The sequence below is a fragment of the Elephas maximus genome, chromosome 18 (assembly GCF_024166365.1).
Source record: "Elephas maximus indicus isolate mEleMax1 chromosome 18, mEleMax1 primary haplotype, whole genome shotgun sequence".
Lineage (NCBI taxonomy): Eukaryota > Metazoa > Chordata > Mammalia > Proboscidea > Elephantidae > Elephas > Elephas maximus.
In genome coordinates, this window is record NC_064836.1 from 36,209,825 (window position 1) to 36,230,193 (window position 20,369).

The 20,369-nt window shown below is 39.2% G+C and overlaps 1 protein-coding gene across 1 annotated transcript in view; it reads right to left on the reverse strand.

Moving 5' to 3' along the window:
- JAM2 (junctional adhesion molecule 2) overlaps nucleotides 1–20,369 on the reverse strand; it is an 89,209-nt gene that overhangs the window by 14,414 nt on the left and 54,426 nt on the right. Inside the window, exons 3-9 of the mRNA XM_049858549.1 lie at nucleotides 19,817–19,924; nucleotides 17,887–18,039; nucleotides 13,895–14,097; nucleotides 10,682–10,781; nucleotides 5,528–5,635; nucleotides 3,577–3,592; nucleotides 938–977 (exon numbers count right to left, since the gene is read on the reverse strand). Of these exons, the coding sequence (XP_049714506.1) occupies nucleotides 938–977; nucleotides 3,577–3,592; nucleotides 5,528–5,635; nucleotides 10,682–10,781; nucleotides 13,895–14,097; nucleotides 17,887–18,039; nucleotides 19,817–19,924 (728 nt within the window). The remainder of the gene's footprint in view (nucleotides 1–937; nucleotides 978–3,576; nucleotides 3,593–5,527; nucleotides 5,636–10,681; nucleotides 10,782–13,894; nucleotides 14,098–17,886; nucleotides 18,040–19,816; nucleotides 19,925–20,369) is intronic.

A 20,369-nucleotide genomic window follows, 5' to 3' on the forward strand; every position in this document is an offset into this window, starting at 1 on the left:
CCTTATGAGAGATAGAAAAGGAAAAGACATAGAGACACAGACAGAAGGCCATGTGAAGATAGAGGCAGAGATTGGAGTTATGCAGCCCCACGCCATGAAACACCAAGGGTTGCAAACAGCCACCAGAAGCTAAGAGGGAGGCATGGAATGGATTCTCCCTTTGACCCCCAGAGGGTACCAACCCTGAGGACACCTTCATTTTGGACTCTTGAACTCCAGAATGGTGAGAGAATAAATTTGTGGTGTTTTAAGCTACCCACCAAGTTTAATTTGTTATGGCCACCCTGGGTTAATACACCATCCAAGAGCCACCCACCCTGAGCAGTGATGTTATTTAGTGCTTCATTGTAGTGTATACAAATGCAAAAGTGCATAAGGCTCCAAATGTCTAAATTGTATTCCCTACACCTTCTGTGTCAGATATTTATTGCATCTTTTCAAGGGTTCCTGAAATGCTCTCTTCAGCAGCAGCAGAGGCTATTCCAAATCCCCAAACTACGCAAATGTTCTGATTAACCAAAGGAGAGTCCTGGGACCACAGATCTGCTGGAAGTGGTATTAAATGATTGCCTGATCAAGCTGGGTCCCAGCTCCACCACCATTTTCCTATGAAAACATGGGCCTCATTTTCTCGTTTATAAAATGGAGCTGGTAATGCCAGACCTAGCAATATTATGGCGTCAGAATAACAAAGCATCATGAGAGAAAATAATGATATGGTAAAGATCACTTTCTATAATTGCTCTACAGATACTAGGAATTTTATCATGCCACCCTAGACAAGAGAAGGAAGCTAACATTTACTTAGTGTCTTCTAAACACCAGGAATAGACAGTAATACAAAGGAAAAGTCCACCATTGCTGTACAGTTAACTTCGCTTCCCAGCCTTCTTCCCTAAACACATCCGTTCCATAAATACACTTAGAAAGTACTCACATTTTCACTCGTAGTGGTTTTAGATGTAGAATTATTCTTCCTGTTTGTGGAACATAAAAGACAATATTTACCAGATTATCACTTTCAATTCTTGAAACACATACACTCTGTTAGGTAATGTTACCCCCAGACATTTTCCCAGCAGGAAGACAAATATCTATCTTAGCCAGGTAGAACAAAAGCCAGCAATCTCTCATTAAATTTCTTATATTTATGGATAATATTGACAGAGAAAGCCATGCATGAAACATCCATGCATCTAAATGTAACCTAGGTTAGTACAGTAAACCAGAAACCAGACATGGCTTTCAACTTATTAACATTAAACATTTTGGATGCTTAATTTTAAGTTGATTATTATAATCTCAAAATTCAATTTTTTCCATGGAAACAAAGCTGTAGGTGGCAGCTAGGGTTCCAGTCATCTAATTAATCATTCAACACATTTTCAGAGCTGTGGGTTTAAGGACTGGGAGGAGTTGTGTCCAGGAATAAAGATATCACATCATAGATTATTGCCGGGGTTGGTGGAGACACAGTAACTGAAAGGAAGACTAACCCTCTCTCCCAGCAATGCCCACTTTCCTCTTATGGAAGATGATGTCTCTTCTCTGCTCAAAACTCCCCAGTGAATTTCCGTCTTCCTCAATGAAAGTAAAAGTGCTCACTATTACCTGAAGGGAGTGTAGCTACACAATCAGGCCTGCCCTACTTTTCTGAACTCACTTCCTTTGCTAGTGCTGGTCCCAATGACTTGGATTTCATATTTAGACTTGTACTGGGATATCATAAGACCTAGAGACCAGGTTGAAGAGGAAGTCTGGGAATAGGAAATTAATTGCAGTTAGGTCTTCAAATCAAGGTTCTTAAGCCATAGCAGCTGAGAGTAGAGGGGAATGTCCATAGGCTGAATTTGGGTCTCCCATTTCTGTATGTATATGGACAGCCACAAATCAAGGGCATATAAATTGGGGACCCTGGTGATCTCATCCATATCTCATGCACCAATGATTCCCCTAAATTTCTATCTCCAGTTAAGATACTTCTCCACACTCCATAGTCATATATTCAGTTTCTCATTGATTACTTCTACTTGAAAGTTTAATAAGCATCTCAAATATTAAATTTCCAGAATACTCCAGACTTTTTCCACTCACCCCCACCACCATTCTCAGCCCTGCTCCTCCTAAAATCTCCCACACTTCAGTAAATGGTAACTCTATACTTCGTGTAACTTTAGAGCCGTCTTTGATTTCTCCCTTCTCTCATTACCTGCATCCTAACCTCCCACCCCCAAACCAAACCTGTTGCTGTCGAGTTGATTCCAACTCACAACAACCCTGTAGTCCACAGCAGAACCACCCCATAGGGTTTCCAAGGCTATAATCTTTAGGGAAGCAGACTGCCCCATCTTTCTCCCGTGGAGCAGCTGGTGGGTTAGAACCGCCAACCTTTCAGTTAGCAGCCACCTGCTTAACCACTACACCACCAGGGCTCATACCTGCATGCTACCAATCATCAAATTGTTAAAAATATATCCAGAATCCAATCACTTTCACCATCTCCAACACCACTGCTTTGGTCCCAGAGCCATCCTCTCTTGCCTAGATTATCGCAGTCACTTCCTGACTGATCTCCTCGTGTCTTCCCTTTGCCACCTTATAGTTTATTTGCAACGTAACAGCCAGTGTGAGCCTTTTCAGAGGTAAGATGATGCGACACCTGTGCTCAAAGCTCCCCAATGATTTTCCATCTTACTCAATGACTTTAAAGCCAGAGTCCTCACAGTTGCCAAGAGGGAACCCCTCACCATCTGGCCTTGCTTCTTCTGCTCAGCTATTTTCTCCCTTCCCTCACTCTTGCAACCCCATGGGTCCTCTTGCTGTTGTTCCTCAGATACTCCAGGCATGCCTGGCCTCATCATCTCTCCATCTGTTCTCCCCCCTCCGCTGGAATAATCTTCTCATGGTTATGACTTGTTCCCTCACCTCTCACAGGTCTTTCTCAAGCATCACCTTATCAGTGAGGCCTTCCTTGACCACCCTATTTTAAATGACCGTCTTCACTCCTACCCTGTATATTCTCTATCCCCACAACTATTTCATTTTTCTCCATAATACTTATCACCGTTTGACATGCTATAGAGTTTGTTTCCCTGTGCATTTTTTCTATTAGAATGTAAGCTCTAAAACGTGGAGTTTTGTGGGGTTTTTTTTTTCTCTGTTTTGTTCACTTCTTGTCCCCAGTCCTTGTAGCAGTGTTGGGCACAAAACAGGTATTCAATAAATATCTATTCATGAAAAAAAGTCAGTAAAATTTTATTTGACAATTTTCAATTTAGTGAAATGCAACAAATGCCTTTTTAAGAGAAATACCATGGAAATGCCTATGAAGTCAAATTACTGAACATATTTCCTGTCTAGGTAATCAAACATTATTTACAAGTAGGGGTGAGACATGAGTTGTGCTGTCTCTTTAGACGAACTTGAGTAACTTCCCAATGGATTAAACCTACACAAGTAACCCAACTTCCCACATTCTCCATTGAACAAATGATTAACAGAAAATTAGTTGTTACAGAAAAAAGGCATGCATTGGCACTGGGTTTTTTGTGGGTATCTTAAGGAAAGTATACTTACTGAAGGGTGGATTCTTCTGCAAAAGAATAAGTGGATACCATTAATGCAAGAGTTAATACGGCATGATACAGATTCATAGAAAAACAAGTATAGCTTAATTTCTTTTTCTCAATCTTGATCCTCATTTGCCATCTGTACCTTGTAAATCAAGGGTTGGCAAACTTTCTGTTGACAGTTCAAATGGTAAACACTGTAGGCTTTGCCGAGAGGCAACATCAAAGATATTACATAGGTTCTGATAAGAACAAATTTCCAAAAAAACTTTTCTTGATGAAATTAAAAATAATCATCATCATCAAAATTTTGTAATACATGTCTGCTAATGAGACGATTGGAATTCCTTTTGGGGGAGAAGGTTTCTCTCCATTGGAGTTCACAGTTAACGTGCCCTATCTTTTTTTTTTATCACCAAAGAGATTGCAAATGCTCGTCTGTAAAAGTCATCCTTAGCTCACAGGCCATAGAAAAACAGGCAGTAGGCCAGATTTGGCTCACGGGCTGCAGTCTGCTACCCCTGTTCTAAATGCAAGTTCAAGAAAATCATTCTTCTTGGGTAAGTTTTCTGCCATTTCAAAACAGGAGTAGCATTCTTAGCTAGCGGTCTCCTAATACCTAAGCCAACTCTTTAGTTAATTCAAGTATTTCAAGCAAAGTTTGTTTACCAAATCTTCATTAAAAACACTCTGACAGGTATTCTTTGAAAGTATAAAAATGACAAGAATTTTGAAAGAGCAATCTTATCTGTTTGTACTTCCCCTGGTGACCAGCAGGGGGGGCCTCAGCCGAATTCCGTTCATAAAATTACATTACATTGGGCGAGACTGGAGCACCATACACAAGAACAGTTACTACAATTTACAGAGCAGTTATTCTTAATTATAAGGAGTCCGCTTGAAACTATGTTCATGGACACATTTTATGACACATAATACATATTCATGTATATATTATGTACATAACACATTTTATATATAACATTAGAAACCTCTTCTAAATTTAAGTTTGGTATAAAATATTTTAAAACCTAAATTCCAAAACTAATGTTCATGGTGAACCTTAAATTTATTCATACTATAATTTTTTATACATTTATTATCCCATTAAAAAAAATCTACTTTATACACCAGTGCCACTGGAAGTGACAGAATTCTGCAGCTTTTGAGCGCTCAGATAATTTTAAAGATAGGGAGTGAAGACATGCATTAAGAGAATAAAATATGTTATTTTTCAGTCTCACTCATTTACATCAAACCTTCTACATCACTCAATGGGGGTCTGGAGATACAAGAGCTCTAAACTTGGAAAAAACAAAATCCTTGTTCAGAAGCAACTCTACTAATAGCCTCGGTCTGGTATTTCTTGAACAATTCTCTTCTAAATATAGTGCTAAATTTGCATTCCACATTTCACAGTTCTACACTGATAAAACTTTTCACCGATTTATTTCGATGAAATTTCTTATAAAACTAGAAATCAATTTTCATATTGAGATCTACAATTCCTACCCTAAAAACACAAATATCTTAACTACATGTATAAAAAAAAATTTACTCTGTCCCATAAGGTTACCAAGGAGCGGCAAGTGGACTCAAGCTGCCGACCTTTCGGTTAGTAGCCAGGCTCTTAACCACTGCACCACCAGGGCTCCAACTATAAAAATCCATCCATGTGGAGGTGCTCTCACAGGATTGCTGCACTACCAGGGTCCCTCTCACATAGTCTGTGGTGTTCCCTGACATTTTGCAATGAGACTATTCTGCCTTTTCTCCCTATGCCTTCCAAGGTGCTTGATAACTGGCCTGCGTGTCATCTAGGGCATTTTCTACTGCAGAAAATTGATGAAAAATATGCTCTAGACTTTGTTAGAATTTTTTAGGAAAAACTGTGTCTAATAAGAAAGCCGTATCTCCATTAGGAAGTTGCCTATCAAAGAAAGGTAAAATGCACTTACTTGAAAAGTAGCCTTTCCTCTGAGCATAGCACACACCAAGGCCACAAACGGAAATCACTAAGGCCACAATGACTATAGCCGCTATGATGCCACCTAGGTTAAGATCATCTGGAATGTGAAATAAAGCACACATAACTCCAATTAGATGGACAGATGCAGTCATTAAATTGAAAAAGTTCTCCAAGGAAACCCTGATGGCTTAGTGGTTAAGAGTTCAGCTGCTAACCAAAAGGTTAGCAGTTCAAATCCACCAGGCACTCCTTGCAAACTCTGTGAGGCAGTTCTACTCTGTCCTATAGGGTCACTATGAGCCGGAATCAACTGGATGGCAACGAGGGTTTCCATGGCTATACCATATACATGGGTAGTTTCATACTTTTGAAGCCTGTTCAATAAACTCACTTCCAAGACATGGATCAAAACCGACTGACAAATATTAATAAAATTAAGTGCTATGATCCAGAAATAAAATTTATGGCGTTTGTTTATAATTATTATATGTTTGGACATATAATAATTCACAGGATTTATAGAATTGAATCCCACCCATCACCCCCTGCTGTCGAGTTGATTCCGACTCATAGCAACCATGTAGGACAGAGTAGAACTGCCCTGTAGGGTTTCCAGGGAGCGCCTGGTGGGTTCAAACTGCCAACATTTCGCTTAGCAGCCAAACACTTAACCACTACGCCACGAGGGTTTCCATATGATTGAATACTGGGTAATAATTCATAGGATTGACGTGACCTTGCAAGTTGAGTTTAATCTGCTACCACACCCCCTGAAATTAAAGTTCCTCTATAGAATCTGCAACATCAATTTCCTTAACAATGGAAAACTCACTCAGCTTCAAAGAAAGTCTGTACCTTTGTTACTCTGTAAAAGCAAGGGTCAGAAACACCTTCTTTTTTGAATTTATGCATGTGTGTGTGTGTGTACGTGCAAGCACATCCACAAGCCATTAAACTGTCGTTGAGTAAAATAAATTCAGCCCCCCCGAGGCTTTTTCCTATTGCTATTAATTCTTATCTCCTAGATCCTAGGACAATAGGATATTTTCAACTCAAGTTTGAAATCACTATCCTCTTACTAGCCTTTGAAGTTTTTCTGATGCTAATTCTGTTATCCTAGAATTACATTATCAACATTCCAAGCTTAGCATTTTTCCACATTGGGAGCTATACCAAGAATACTTTCATCCACGTCGTTAATAAAATGATGAGCATGACTTTGTTAAGGAAAGAACCACGTTACAGGCTATTAAATATCTCCCTTCATATAATGCATTCATTAGCATGCTCTGGGTCTGGCCTTCGACTATGTGCGAATCCATCTAAACATTTTATTTGGGTCACATTTCTCCATCTTGTCAATAGGGATCTCATGAGCCACACTCTTTTGCCGTTTAGCTATTTCCTATGTATTTACTAATGTCATGCAAATTATCGTCATTTTTTAAGGGAAGAATTTCTCAAAAGGTTCTGGTTTTTCAAAATAAGTATTAATTAGCATACGATTAAATAACTTGGAAAAAATATTTCATAGCATTTATCTCAACAGTGAGGAACCCTGGTGGCAAAGTGGTTAAGGGCTCGGCTGCTAACGGAAAGGTCAGTGATTTGAAACCACCAGCCACTCCTTGGGAGAAAGGTGTGTCAGTCTGCTTCCATAAACATTACAGCCTACTATGTCCCGTAGGATTGCTATGAGTTGGAACAGACTTGACAGCAATGGGTTTTGGGTTATCTCAACAGTAATTTTAGATACTCTAAAGCAGTGTACATTTGGGGAAAGATTTTTTTTAGAAATGTTATTTAAGTGAGTCTGCTGATCATAAAAGCTTTCTGGTCTCAAAGATCTTTCCTAATGCCAAGTGTGTTATTAATTTTCTCAGCTTCTTCTAAAACATTAACTGTAATTGGACCAGAGTAGAAAACATTAAATATTGTTTGGTATAAACTCAATTAATATTTGCTTTAACACAGGGAGGTCTTTGAAATTCAACTATTTACTTGGATACAAAAGAACAGAGAGGAGATAATCCCATGATAATTATAATCCAAAGCAAAAGTAAATCAATAACTGAGTTGGAACTCTTGAGAACCAAACGATTCATACTACTTTCTTTGTAGTAGTCAATGAATTTGACATTTATGAAGGGTTCAACCAAAGGGCTATTATCGGACAAAAACTGCCCTGGCGCTTGTCAATGAATTGAACATCTACAAAGGGTTCAATCTAACGACAAAACCTGACCCCAAAAAACTGCTCTCTCTCGTAAGCGCTAAGTCGTGGCATACACTTCATATTATTTTACTCAATGGAATGGAAGATGGAAGGGTAGTAAGTTAGAGGTAGTTGTTTTTGTCCCATTTGCTATTTACTGTGAGATTTTGAGTAAGTCATACAACCACATTATGCCTCAGAGAAGATACAACATAAGAATACATGTATGAAAAGATTTTGTGTTCTTTCTTTGGGGGGAAAAAAACACTATAAAAGGAAGACACCATTGTTCTAAAGGATGGGGGAAAAAACAGCTAAATTGCTAAATGTGAGTCTCCTAGAGTTGTACAATGGTGCAGTCTTGGAACCATCAGCAGCCTTCTGATACACTTTCTTTCTATACTTTAAAAATGAGCTAACCTTTAGGACAGTTAACAGATTCTGTTTGGGTTACAAGTCTTTAGTGATAATTGACAGAGAAAACTGGACTTGGGATTTCCTTAATTCTTACATATTTCAAAAGTTGTAGATTCTAGATGAAGGACATGAACTCAATTTCGTATGAAACACCTAGGATCAACAGATCAGCATTAAATGAATGCGTTTTTAAGCTAAATTATACCAAGAAAGGGTAAAAAAATAAAAAAATATATATATTTTTTTCAAAAGGGTAGACATGCAAAAGTGACGTTCGAATTAAAGTGGTACTACTGGCAAAACGCAAACTTTCAAATTTTAAGTTATGCATTTATTTACTAGCTGCTAGGAAAAACATAATACATCAAAACCATGACTTCACAGATAACTATTTCTTAAGAGGCTAAAGTAGGCATTTAAATTAAAAATGTCAGTTTAGAGAAAAATATATAACAGTGTAGGCGGTACAAGGTTATGGAAAATCCATGAGGACAGTACATGAATGAAGGATGTAAGGAAAACATTGGATTAATGTGTCAATTTTTAAACACGTCCTGATGAAATTTCCTAATGAATTTATCTTTAAACCTATTTTGATGAGTTTTTGTAATGATAACTCCAAAGAAGCACCGAGAGGGTTACTTTTCTGATCATTTAAACAAATGCTTATGTTTTGACTCTAAATGTCAGTGCTCGAATGAGCTTTGGTGGATAACATGAAGGATATACATCCCCGAGTTAAAAAAAAAAAAAAGTTCTGAGATTTTAGAATACACTATTGAATAGCTTATACTTTAGGATATCTGGACATGTAATAACAATATATTTTCTTTTTAAAAAAATGCTGAGTTTAACAATATGTTGTTGTTGTTAGGTGCCATCGAGTTGGTTCTGACACATGGTGACCCTCTATACATCAGAATGAAACACGGCCCAGTCCTGCACATGTTCAGAATTGTTGCTGTTTGAGCCCATTGTTGCAACCACTGTTAATCCATCTCATTGAGGGTCGTCTCCTTTTTTGAGGGTCGTCTCCTTTTTTGATGACCCTCCACTTCATAAACAATGCAGATTAGTGCACCAATGTCTGCACGCCTCTAAGTGCACTGAAAACATGAAATTCTGACCCTACAAAGCTGAGGATCAGCCCCTGAACCATGGGAAGCCCTTGGTGTTCTATTTCCAGGTACAACCCTCCTGAATGACCTTTAACTCCTCAAGTGCCATCTCTAGCACGTTCCTGTCTATTACATGTCTGTTTCCAAAACATACAGCTTTCCTACAAGGAAGAATTAAACCAAATTTTAAAAAATAAAATAAAACAAACAACATATATTTGTGCTCTGACATTCTCAAAACCTAAAAAGATTCTTGAGTGCAAATTTTATTGGATGCTAAGCAGCTTATTTTGTGAAATATAATATATAATATATGGCAGTTATGTCTTATAGCAGCCTAGATCCATAACTATATTCAAGACATTTTTTTTTGAATGTCTACTCTGGGATAATCATAAACTGAGTATTTCAGGAGATTGAAAAGATCAACAATGGCAACCTGATAACAACAACTAAAATAACTCATGTGTCAGTCTATCCTAATACTTTCAGTTATTGGTTATTTTAATTTTATAATAACCCTTTGCGGAAAGTATATGATTACCGCCACTTTGGGGAGATTGAGACACACAGAGAAATTAAGTAACTTGCCCAAGGATACGTAGTTAGCAAGTGGCAGAGCTGAGTTTCAAACCCTCATACAAAATCCTTGACCTCAAGAAACTTACAGACTGTTTGAAAGAAAGAATGCTATGCTCAGGCTGTCAACAGAAGAGCATATTTTAAAAACAATTATTCAAAAAACTAAAAAAATTGTTAAATGTAATGCTAAATATTCTTGGCTTGCACTATGGATTGAATGGTGTCCTTACCCCCCCCCAAATATGTGGAATCCTAACTCCTGTACCTGTGAATGTTACCCTATTTAAAAATAGGGGTTTTCTTTTGTTGTGTTAATGAGGTCATCCCAGAATAGACTGGGTCTCATAAAAAGAACAGAATAGACACAGACACAGCCACAGACACACAGACACACACACGGAGAAGAGAGACGCCATGCGAGGACCTGTCAACAAACAGGAATGCCAAGGATCACTGGCAGACGCCAGAAACTAGGGGAGAGACCCACAGAAAAAGTAGACGTGGTCAAGACCCTCATTTGGACATTTAGCCTCCAGGTGTGTGAGAAAATAAATTTCCCTCCTTTAAGCCACCCACTGCTGGTATTTTTTGTTATGGCAACACTAGGTAACTAAAACAGCTTGTTTGGGAGATGGGTTAAAAACATCACCTTTGCTCCTTTGTAGGTACTTTTGACGAGCTAATTTTGAACATTCCTTCCTGTTTATTCTCCAAATCACCCAGCCCTTTCTTACCCCATGCTCTCTCCACCCCTAAATATTTACACACCCTAATTGCTAATCAGTTCCTCCTCCCAGTATTTCATACTTACCTACTTGCATTCGTCTCCCAGGACACCTGCGATATCCAACGGAATTACGGGCCTCGCAGGAATATTCTCCGCTGTCCAGTTTGGAAATGGTGTTAAATTGCTATAGGTGGAGGAAAAACAAATACATTTTTTGAGCAAAAAATGCTTTAAGTAGACTCCCAAAATAACCATGTTCCTTTTTAAAGTTAGTCTTTCCTTTTTAAGGACTTAGGACTTTGTATCTTTATTGTGCATTTGAAAATCCATCCTAATCTCAAGGAATAAATAGCTAGGCCTCTTATTAAATCTGTCAGAGAAAGACTTAAATGCATATTACCAGTTTGTTTTTTTTTGTGATACCGAAACGTGAGGATGGTTAAGTTGTTGTGTGCTGACAAGTTGATTCTGACTCTTACCCTACAGGACAGAGGAGAACTGTCCCATGGGGTTTCCAAGGTTTTAATCTTTACGGAAGCAGACTGTCACAACTTTCTCCTGCAGAGTGGCTGGTAGTTTCAAACCTTTTGGTTTGAACCTTTTGGTTAGCAGCCAAGCACTTTAACCACTGCACCACCAGGTCTCCTTAATGGTTAGGTAGGCAGTGGATATTAAAAAAAAAAAAAAATTATAACACATTAAATATGGCAGGTGTTTCTAATTCCTAGGAAACACCCTGTTTATAAATGAAGGCCTCCCTGGCCTAAAAGGGTTAATGCACTTTCCAAGGTCACAGGTGAGTTCCCTGAAGCAGCAAACAGTTACCCCTTCCTCTAAAGACCCAGAGCTACTGCTAGGCAGTGCTTTAGTCTCTAAGGAAATCTTACACCCCCTCCCCAAAAAAAAAGTTGCCATGGAGTCAGTTCCAACTCATGGTGACCCATGTGTTTCAGAGTAAAACTGTGCTTTTTTTAGGGTTTTCAAGGCTGTGACTTTTCAGAAGTAGATCGCCAGGCCTTTTTTCTGAGGCACCTGTGGGTAGGTTCGAAATCTTAACTGGTGAGTTAATACCATTATATACTCGACAGTTCAAGACTTTTTGAAAATTCTGAAAAGAAAAAGTCAGCTCTTGCTCCTTCCACTCTCTTCCAGAGAAACTGAAAGCTGAGACTTTAATATAATAGGTGTCATAGTTTTTATCAGTAGTTCTACGCCTTGGAGAATTTCTCAGACAGGAAGGAAGGAAGGAAAGAAGGGAAGAACGAAAGGAGGGACAGAGGGAAGGAGAGACGGAGGGGAGGAAGAAAGAAAGGCAAGAAATGTAGCCAGTTGTGGGTGCCTGAAAAGATCCCGCCAGGACCAGTACAGAGGGTGAGAGGGATGCTCAGAGTCACTGTTCCAGTGCCTCCTGGTCACAACCTCAGTACTGCAGTCAGCGCTGGGTCCATGCAGACCTTGTCCATGGGAGTCAACAACCTCTGAGGTGTACCTCTTCATTGTCTTCGTTCCTCATGTAATATATGTCCTTAACAGCAGCCAGGGATTTATCTATTACCTCCCTGTCCCCTTCCACTTTTCTGTACCCACAACCTACCTTCCCTTTCTTCTGTATTCTTCAACATGGTGGGGTAAAAAGCTTTTCTTCATTTATTGTCCCTCTCTAGAGCCATCTATCACTTCCCAAAAGTCATACTCTATACCTCTAGAATATCCACCCGAGCTCAGGGCCCAGGTTATGCATAAACAATAAGTTAGACTGAAAACCAAAAACAATCTTCTAGCCCATCTTAACTGGTAATGACAAGGGAGCCATCGTTGCCCACACCCTGGGGTCTCTGTTGTTCATTCCTCACAAAATGACCCCTCCTAGTTCAACCCTGGTGCATTCCTTTGGCGTCACAAGATATTTCAAGAACTGAGGCTAGCTGGAGAAAGTGAATCCGTATCGTTTCAGCCTTGCCTTGGGGCTTTTAGCACCTGCTCTGAGAAAAAAATAAATTTGAATAGTAAATATAGCAAAGTGTGACGGCAGGTTTGCTGCCCAATTTCTCTGTGTAAAATCAGCTGGACCTGCTGACTGTGCCTGCTGACTGCAGAAAGAGCCCGAAACACGGCCTTCCTCAGGAAGCAGCCACATCTGCCCATCAGCTCGATCATTTAACCACATTTTTGGTACGCTTTATTATTTACCAGAGGCTCTGGTTTCAAAAAGTTACTGTGAGCTTCTAGACTGAACTAATGAAAAGAAACATTGCACCCTCCTTTTAAAACTGATTACACTTATTCATATTAAGTTCTTAAGATTTTTGATCATGGTTGTGAAGGTGACTTTGCATTGCTGGAAGTCACACTTTTTAAACGGACGTGATATTACTTTGATTGAAAAAGCTTTAAGCTTAATGATTTTTTTTTTTTTACTTCCACCCTTACCCTCAAAAGTCAGAGATAAGAAAATAAAAATATTTTCATTTTAAAATGTCATTAACTTTAAAAAGCTTATTCACAGATTCCTATCAATACTCTTGTAATGACTTTTCAATTAGAATATTTCAAAGAGGAAACAATTAGAAAATCTTGGCTACATCTATGTCTGGATGGCCCAAACAATTTGCACTCAATGACTGCCTAAAGGTTGGCAGTTGGAACCCACCCAACGGCACCATGGAAGAGAGGCCTGGCAATCTGCATCTGTAAAGACTACAGCCAAGAAAACCCTGCGGAGCAGATCTACTCTGTAACACATGGGTTCGCTATGAGTCAGAATCGCCTCAACAGCTATAGCTTTGGGCTAAATCTAAAGTAAAAGATACTCAAGTCACAGAGTCAACTGTTGATGATCTAGTGTCACGGAAGAGTTTAATGATCCAGACATCAGACCATCCCTTGGCTCTAGTCATTGTTTCCACTGTCTCACTGTCCCTTGCTGTAGCTAGAGATGGGGGGTCAGGGGTGGGCAGGGCATCCTCAAGAGTGTTTTCATAACTTTCCCTAGTGTTATAAAATAGGAGACTGCACTTAGGAACTTTCCAGGCCAGGAAGGTAGCTGTAGCAAACTGCTGGATCCACCATCATGAGTCAAGCTTGGCCTGCTTCAGGTCACTAGTGCAGACCCTGTGAGCTCAGCTCCCCAGCCCTTCCATTCCTTTTCTGTGCAGCTACCACCATCTTCCCTGCTAATTACCCCTTTCCTTTTCACTTAGCCAAATAATGTATCAATTCTTCATTCTCTGCCATTTTAGTTCTAATAATTTTAGTTCCAATAATGCAAGATAAGGCCAATGCTTGAAATGACCTTACCAGAGTTCCAGATTTTGTATTCATTGTGTACGAGCTGTTGGTGCTTTGGGAGCCAAGTTTTGGATTCTCTAGCAAAGGGATGCCATCCTTAAACCACTTGTATTCAGGAGCTGGATTTCCTTCTTTGTCTTGACATCGTAGCTCTACCACAGTTCCACTCAGAGCATATCTGGGCACTTCACATGACGGAGCTGCTGGAGCCACTGAACGATGGAAGTCAAATGGTATCAGTTATTTACAAACTAAATAAGGATTTCGACAGCCATGTAAAGATGTATTTATTGGACACTTGTGCCAGAGATTGGCTATTTTTTCCAACAAACCCATTTCCTTTCTTCCTGGGCACACAGTCCCCTTGCAGCTAGATGGGGTCATATGCATGAGTCCTGGCCAATGGAATGTGGGTAAAAGTGATATATGCCATTTGTAGGCCTGACCCATACAAACCTTCTGCATGATCCTCCAATCTTTCACTCTTTTTTGCCTCCTTGCACTACCGAGAAGGTATCAACATCCTTTGTGATCTTGGAGAGCCATGTATTAAAGATGTTAAAACCTATATTACCTTCAGTTGCTAATGATTTACTGAAGCAGAGCAATAGAACTCCACTTTCCCACTCCCCCACTACCTCTACCCCAACTATTAGACTTTATGTAAGTGAGAAAGAAACTTGTATTATGTTAAGCCACTGAGAGTTCAGGGCTTATTTGTTATAAAAGCAAGCATTACCTTAGCTAATCCTACACCTGATGTCAGAGGATCCTGGCTGAAAGCAGAGAATACCAAAAAGATGTTTACCTGTGTTTTATTGAGTACACAAAGGCATTTGACTGTGTGGATCATAACAAATTATGAATAACATTTCAAAGAATGGGAATTCCAGAACACTTAATTGTGTTCATGAGGAACCTGTATATAGATCAAGAGGCAGTTGTTCGAACAGAACAAGGGGATAGTGCATGGTTTAAAGTCGGGAAGGTGTGCATCAGGGTTGTAGCCTTTCACCATTCCTATTCAATCTTTATGCTGAGCAAATAATCCAAGAAGCTGGACTATATGAAGAAGAACAGGGTATCAGGATTGGAGGAAAGCTCATTAACAAACAGCATTATGCAGATGAGGCAACCTTGCTTGCTGAAAGTGAAGAGGACTTGAAGCACTTACTGATGAAGATCAAAGATGACAGCCGTCAGTATGCATTACACCTCAACATAAAGAACAGCAGAATCCTCACAACTGGACCAATAAGCAACATCATGATAAATGGGGAAAAGACTGAAGTTGTCAAGAATTTCATTTTACTTGGATCCACAATCAACACCCATGGAAGCAGCAGTCAAGAAATCAAAAGACACATTGTGTTGGGCAAATCTGTTGCAAAAGGTCTCTTTAAAGTGTTGAAAAGCAGAGGTGTCACCTTGAAGACTAAGGTGCACCTCACCCAAGCCATGGTGTTTTCAACTGCCTCATATGCATGTGAAAACTGGACGATGAATAAGGAAGGTGGAAGAAGAATCGATGCCTTTTAACTGTGGTGTTGGCAAAGAATATTGAATATACCATGGACCGTCAAAAGAACAAACAAATCTGTCTTGGAAGAAGTACAACTGAATGATGCTCTTTAGAAGCAAGGATGGTGAGACTACGTCTTACATACTTTGGACATGTTACCCAGAGGGATCAGTCCCTGGAGAAGGACACCATGCTTGATAAAGTAGAGGGTCAATGAAAAAGGGGAAGACCCTCAACGAGATGGACTGACACACTCTTTCCAACAATGGGCTTAAGCATAAAAGCAATTGTGAGGATGGCACAGAACTGGGCAGTGTTTTGTTCCGTTGGACATAAGATCGCTATGCGTCAGGACCGTCTCCACAGCAATGGGTTTATATTCAGTGGAAGTCAAGCCTAAGTACATTTTTTCAGACCTGGTACTTAAACTGAAATGCCATTTTGTCTAGAGCTGGCCAAGCTAGAGAATACCTGTTCTAGGAGTTAGGGCTATTCTGGTCCCAGGAATTTGTAAACCAAACCACACTTTATTAAGATCTAATATCCAGGAAAACCCAGAAGTGACTGGGTAGGCAAAATTCTAAGAGGTCCTCCAAGATTACTGGGCCTGGTGTACACATGCCTTCTCGCAGCTATTCAACCAAACACTAATCTAAGTATGGTGAGAAGAAATTTTGGAGATATAATTAATGTCCCAAATCCACTGACCTTAAGATAGGGACATTACACAGATGGTTCTGCCCTAATCACATAAGCGATTTAAAAGCAGAGAGTTTTCTCTGGCTATTCGCAGAAGGTAAAGTCAGAGTTTTTAGTCCCAAAAATGACTCAACTGTCTTTGTTAGACTGAAGATGGAGGGGGCTAAGTGGCAAGGAAGGTAGGAAGCCTCATGGAGTTGGGAGAGTGGCCCCCAGGCTGACAGCCAGCATGGAAATGGGAACCTTAGTCCTATAACCACAAGGAAATAAATTCTGCTAACAAGGACAAGCTTCGAAATGTAATCTCCCCCAGAGCCTCCAGAAGAGAATTTAGCCTAATCTATGTGTGGTAATACCTTGTGACATCTTTCAGCCTTGTAACACCCTGAGTAGAAAACTTATTCAGATCCACAGAACTGTGATCTAATAAATGGGTGTTGTTTTAAGTCACCAAGTTTGTGATAATTTGTTAGCAGCAATAGAAAACTAATATACTGGCCAAATCTCCTGGGGGGTTCTCTCTCTCTCTCTTTCTTTTTAAATTATACTTTGGATGAAGGTTTACACAGCAAACTAGTTTCTCCATTAAACTATTAATACACATATTGTTTTGTGATGTTGGTTGCCAACCCCACGACATGTCAACACTCTCTCCTTCTAGACCTTGGGCTCCCCCTTACCAGCTTTCCTGTCCCCTCTTGCCTTCTTGTCCTTGCCCCCAAGCTGGTATGCCCATTTAGTGTCATTTTGTTTTATGGGCCTGTCTAATCTTTGGCTGAAGGGTGAACCTCAGGAGTGACTTCATTACTGAGCTATAAGGGTGTCCCTGAGACATATTCTTGGGGTTTCTCCAATCTCTGTCAGAGCAGTACTGCAGGATTCACTTGGTTAGAGTTCTTCTATACTAGCATGTTCCAGAAAGAGCCTAGAGGACATTTAAAAAAAAAGGAAGAGGAATTATTTTATTCCCTTTGCTTGATACCTTATACTAATACTAGATGAAGGAGAAGTGGTCACTTGCCTTCACTAGATTGTCATCCTGAGTCTTTAATATCTATCAATGATTCCCATACTCACTAAACATAGGTCAGTAGTTGTGCAAGGGAGCACTGACTTTGGCATTAACTCCATCTGAGTCCAACTACTGGTTCAGAAATTTACCAGCTGTGCAGCCTTGGGAAAAACCATTCAACTTCTATTTCCTCATCTATAACAATCAGGTTGGCAGCAAGGATTAAATGACATATGTGAAAGGGCCTAACACATACGGCTACACCATAAATGCTAATTTCCTTTTTTTGACCAATAATTCCCAATCCTTCCTACCATTATTATTATTTTATTGCTTTTCTATGTCTCGTGTGATCCCATTTTATACAGTTAGAGAAAGACTAGATACCATTATTATTATTTTATTGCTTTTCTATGTCTCATGTGATCCCATTTTATATGGTTAGAGAAAGACTACATATGATAAAAACTATTGCAAAATGAACTCTTGGGGCAATGCTCCTATGTGCAGTGAAGGACCATCAGGAATTCCCTAGATCTTAAAAGAAGAGAGATTTTTGTGATAATGAATTCACAGAGGAAAAGTTTTAGTTGCCTATGAGGAAATGGGAAGAAATAGCCAGGACTTGCAGGAAGGGTGGCATTTGTGGTTTCTGTGACTGGTTGTAACAGTCACAGGTCAAGATAACAGCACCTCACTGGCTCCCAGGGCTGGGGTTGTGGAGATGGGATGGATGACAGTAGTCACACACACACACATGCATATCACCTAATACTTCCAGAGTGATTGTATCCTCTTCCAAGTTCTGGCCTTGTTCAGTTGGGGCACTAACTTCGCAGCGATATTGCCCAGCATCACTTCTTGTAACATTTCTGATCCGTATACTGAAGTCGATCATCTCAGCTCGATTTTTAAAATCACCTTTTAGGAAAAGAAAATGATGTTAATAATAATGTGAGTAACTTATATGCAACATTTTTCTCAAGTCACTTCGTTCAGTGAACAAAAGCATTTATTTTCCTATTAAAAAACTTAATTTTAAAAATATAAATTCTACATGGATGCTTCTATTTTAACTTTCCCTTTTTCTTTTGAATAGCATGCTGTTCAAAAAAGAATTCATTTCCATATTTTCTTTCTAAAGAATTTGGCCTTCATTTCTGCCTCACTTCCTCTTTCTAGGACCCTTGTAAAAACAGTATTGTCTTCATTTGCTAACTCAGAACTGAAACCACCCCTGAAGCCCACTTCTCAGACAAAGATTAGACAGGCCTATAAAACAAACAATAATACATGTGAGGAACGTGCTTCTTAGTTCAAATACACGAGACCAAATGGGTAACTCCTGCCCTAAAGCAAGATGAGAAGACAGGAACGGACAGGAACTGGATGAATGGACACAGGGATCACAGGGTAAAAAGGGAGAGTGTGCTGTCACATTGGGGACTGCAACCAATATCACAAAACAATATGTGTATAATTTTTTAATGAGAAATTAACTTCAGCTGTAAATTTTCACCTAAAGCACAATTAGAAAAAAAATTCTTGTCTTCGAAGGATACGGGAGAGATTGGTTTAATCTGCTAGAACAGTAACTTCATGTGTGACGGCCCACATAACACTGCTATAGAAGAAAAGGTGAGGGGTCTTAAAGACGTTCTTTGGTGATTTTAATACATACGGTGATGTGTACTGAACTACAGTAGTATGTTGTAAAGTGCTGCTGCCATTATTGGCAACTGTAGAAAATTCCAGTGAAGATGGTTGTATTTTTAGCACCTGGTAACCTGTAACCTTGTCTTGACAGATAAAAACCAGAGGGATATTTTAAATTTACTAGGAGTCTTTAATGTTTTCACTGGTTGAAGTCTTTAAAATTAAACATAGTATTTTAAAGTAACAATATGTTTATTATAATTTGGAAATTGTATTTTTAACATTAAGACTTTTTTTTTTAATGTGGATGATTTCAAGCACACACAAAATTAAAGAGCATAATAAAGTAAACCCCAACATTACCTAGCTGTAACACCATCTATCACCCAGCTGTAACAATAATCAACTGATGGCTTGTCTTATTTCGCCTCCACTCCTAACCACTGAACTATTTGGACGCAAATCTAAGACAGTATTTTATCCACTGTTACCAACGTTTTAAATGAAAAGTTCATGACAAATTCAACAGGAAGAATAGAAGTGGAAAAAATGTATAACAACTTTTTAAAAAAGCACTTGATGACAGTAGTTGTAATTATCTTCCTGTAAGTCTTTTTTTTTTTAAGTCTTAACTACCTAAGCTTCTCAGTGATGGCATAGGTTTCTAGAAGGAAGTATGGAAGGAGGCTAAATTATTACTACTGAGCAGCACCCCTCCTCCCCTGCTCCACACCATCTTTTCTTTCTTTCTCTCAAGAATTTAATCTACTGGGCCAGAAAGAACGATGATATCTTGTATCCTCTGGGACTGAGCTGAGAAATGGAAGGTCTAGGAACTCAATGGGGTTCACTTATTTCTGACCTATGTCCTCTATTTCTGTGGCTGTTGAGTTTTAGGTCTAAGTCACTGTTGGTTTCATCTCACACTTACAAAAACACATTTTTAGTAATCAGCCATGTTCTGTTCTCATTTGTAAATTAAAGGATCCAGCTGTACTCAGTGTTCTCTTGTTCCCTCCTCATCAATTCTACAATGTCTTACCTTGAAGAGTCTGTTGATAGTAGACAAAGGTGACACTCCGCCCGAGTTTCTTCCACTCTAATCGTGATGGCAGTGTCTTCTTTGGGTATTTGCAGGCTAAAAGAGCCTCTGGAAACAACAACAAAAACACTTATTTTCTAATTGTCCCTGTGAATTTACATTTCATTTAAGTAGGTAATATTTTTTTTTTTTTTACTTCCTAAGTTTACCCCTTCATACTTTCTATTCATTCACTTATAGATTACCTCAATAGGTACCACGTTGGCTGAACCCCAGATGAACTGGAAGGATTATAGCTCTTCCACACAATAACAGGTGACACTATGCTACTTGCCCTACTTCTCCCAGCCTGACTTTCCATCTGTAAAATGGGATAGTACCTCATAGAGTTGTTGTAAGTCTGAAAACACAATAATAATATTGTTGTATTATTGTAATATTATTGTAATAACAGGAAGTCCTTAACAAATGGTGGCTATGGTTATTTATCTTATTATTCCCAGTCTCAGTCTTCAAGGAGTTCACAGTTTTGCAGAATAGGCAGATAAGATCC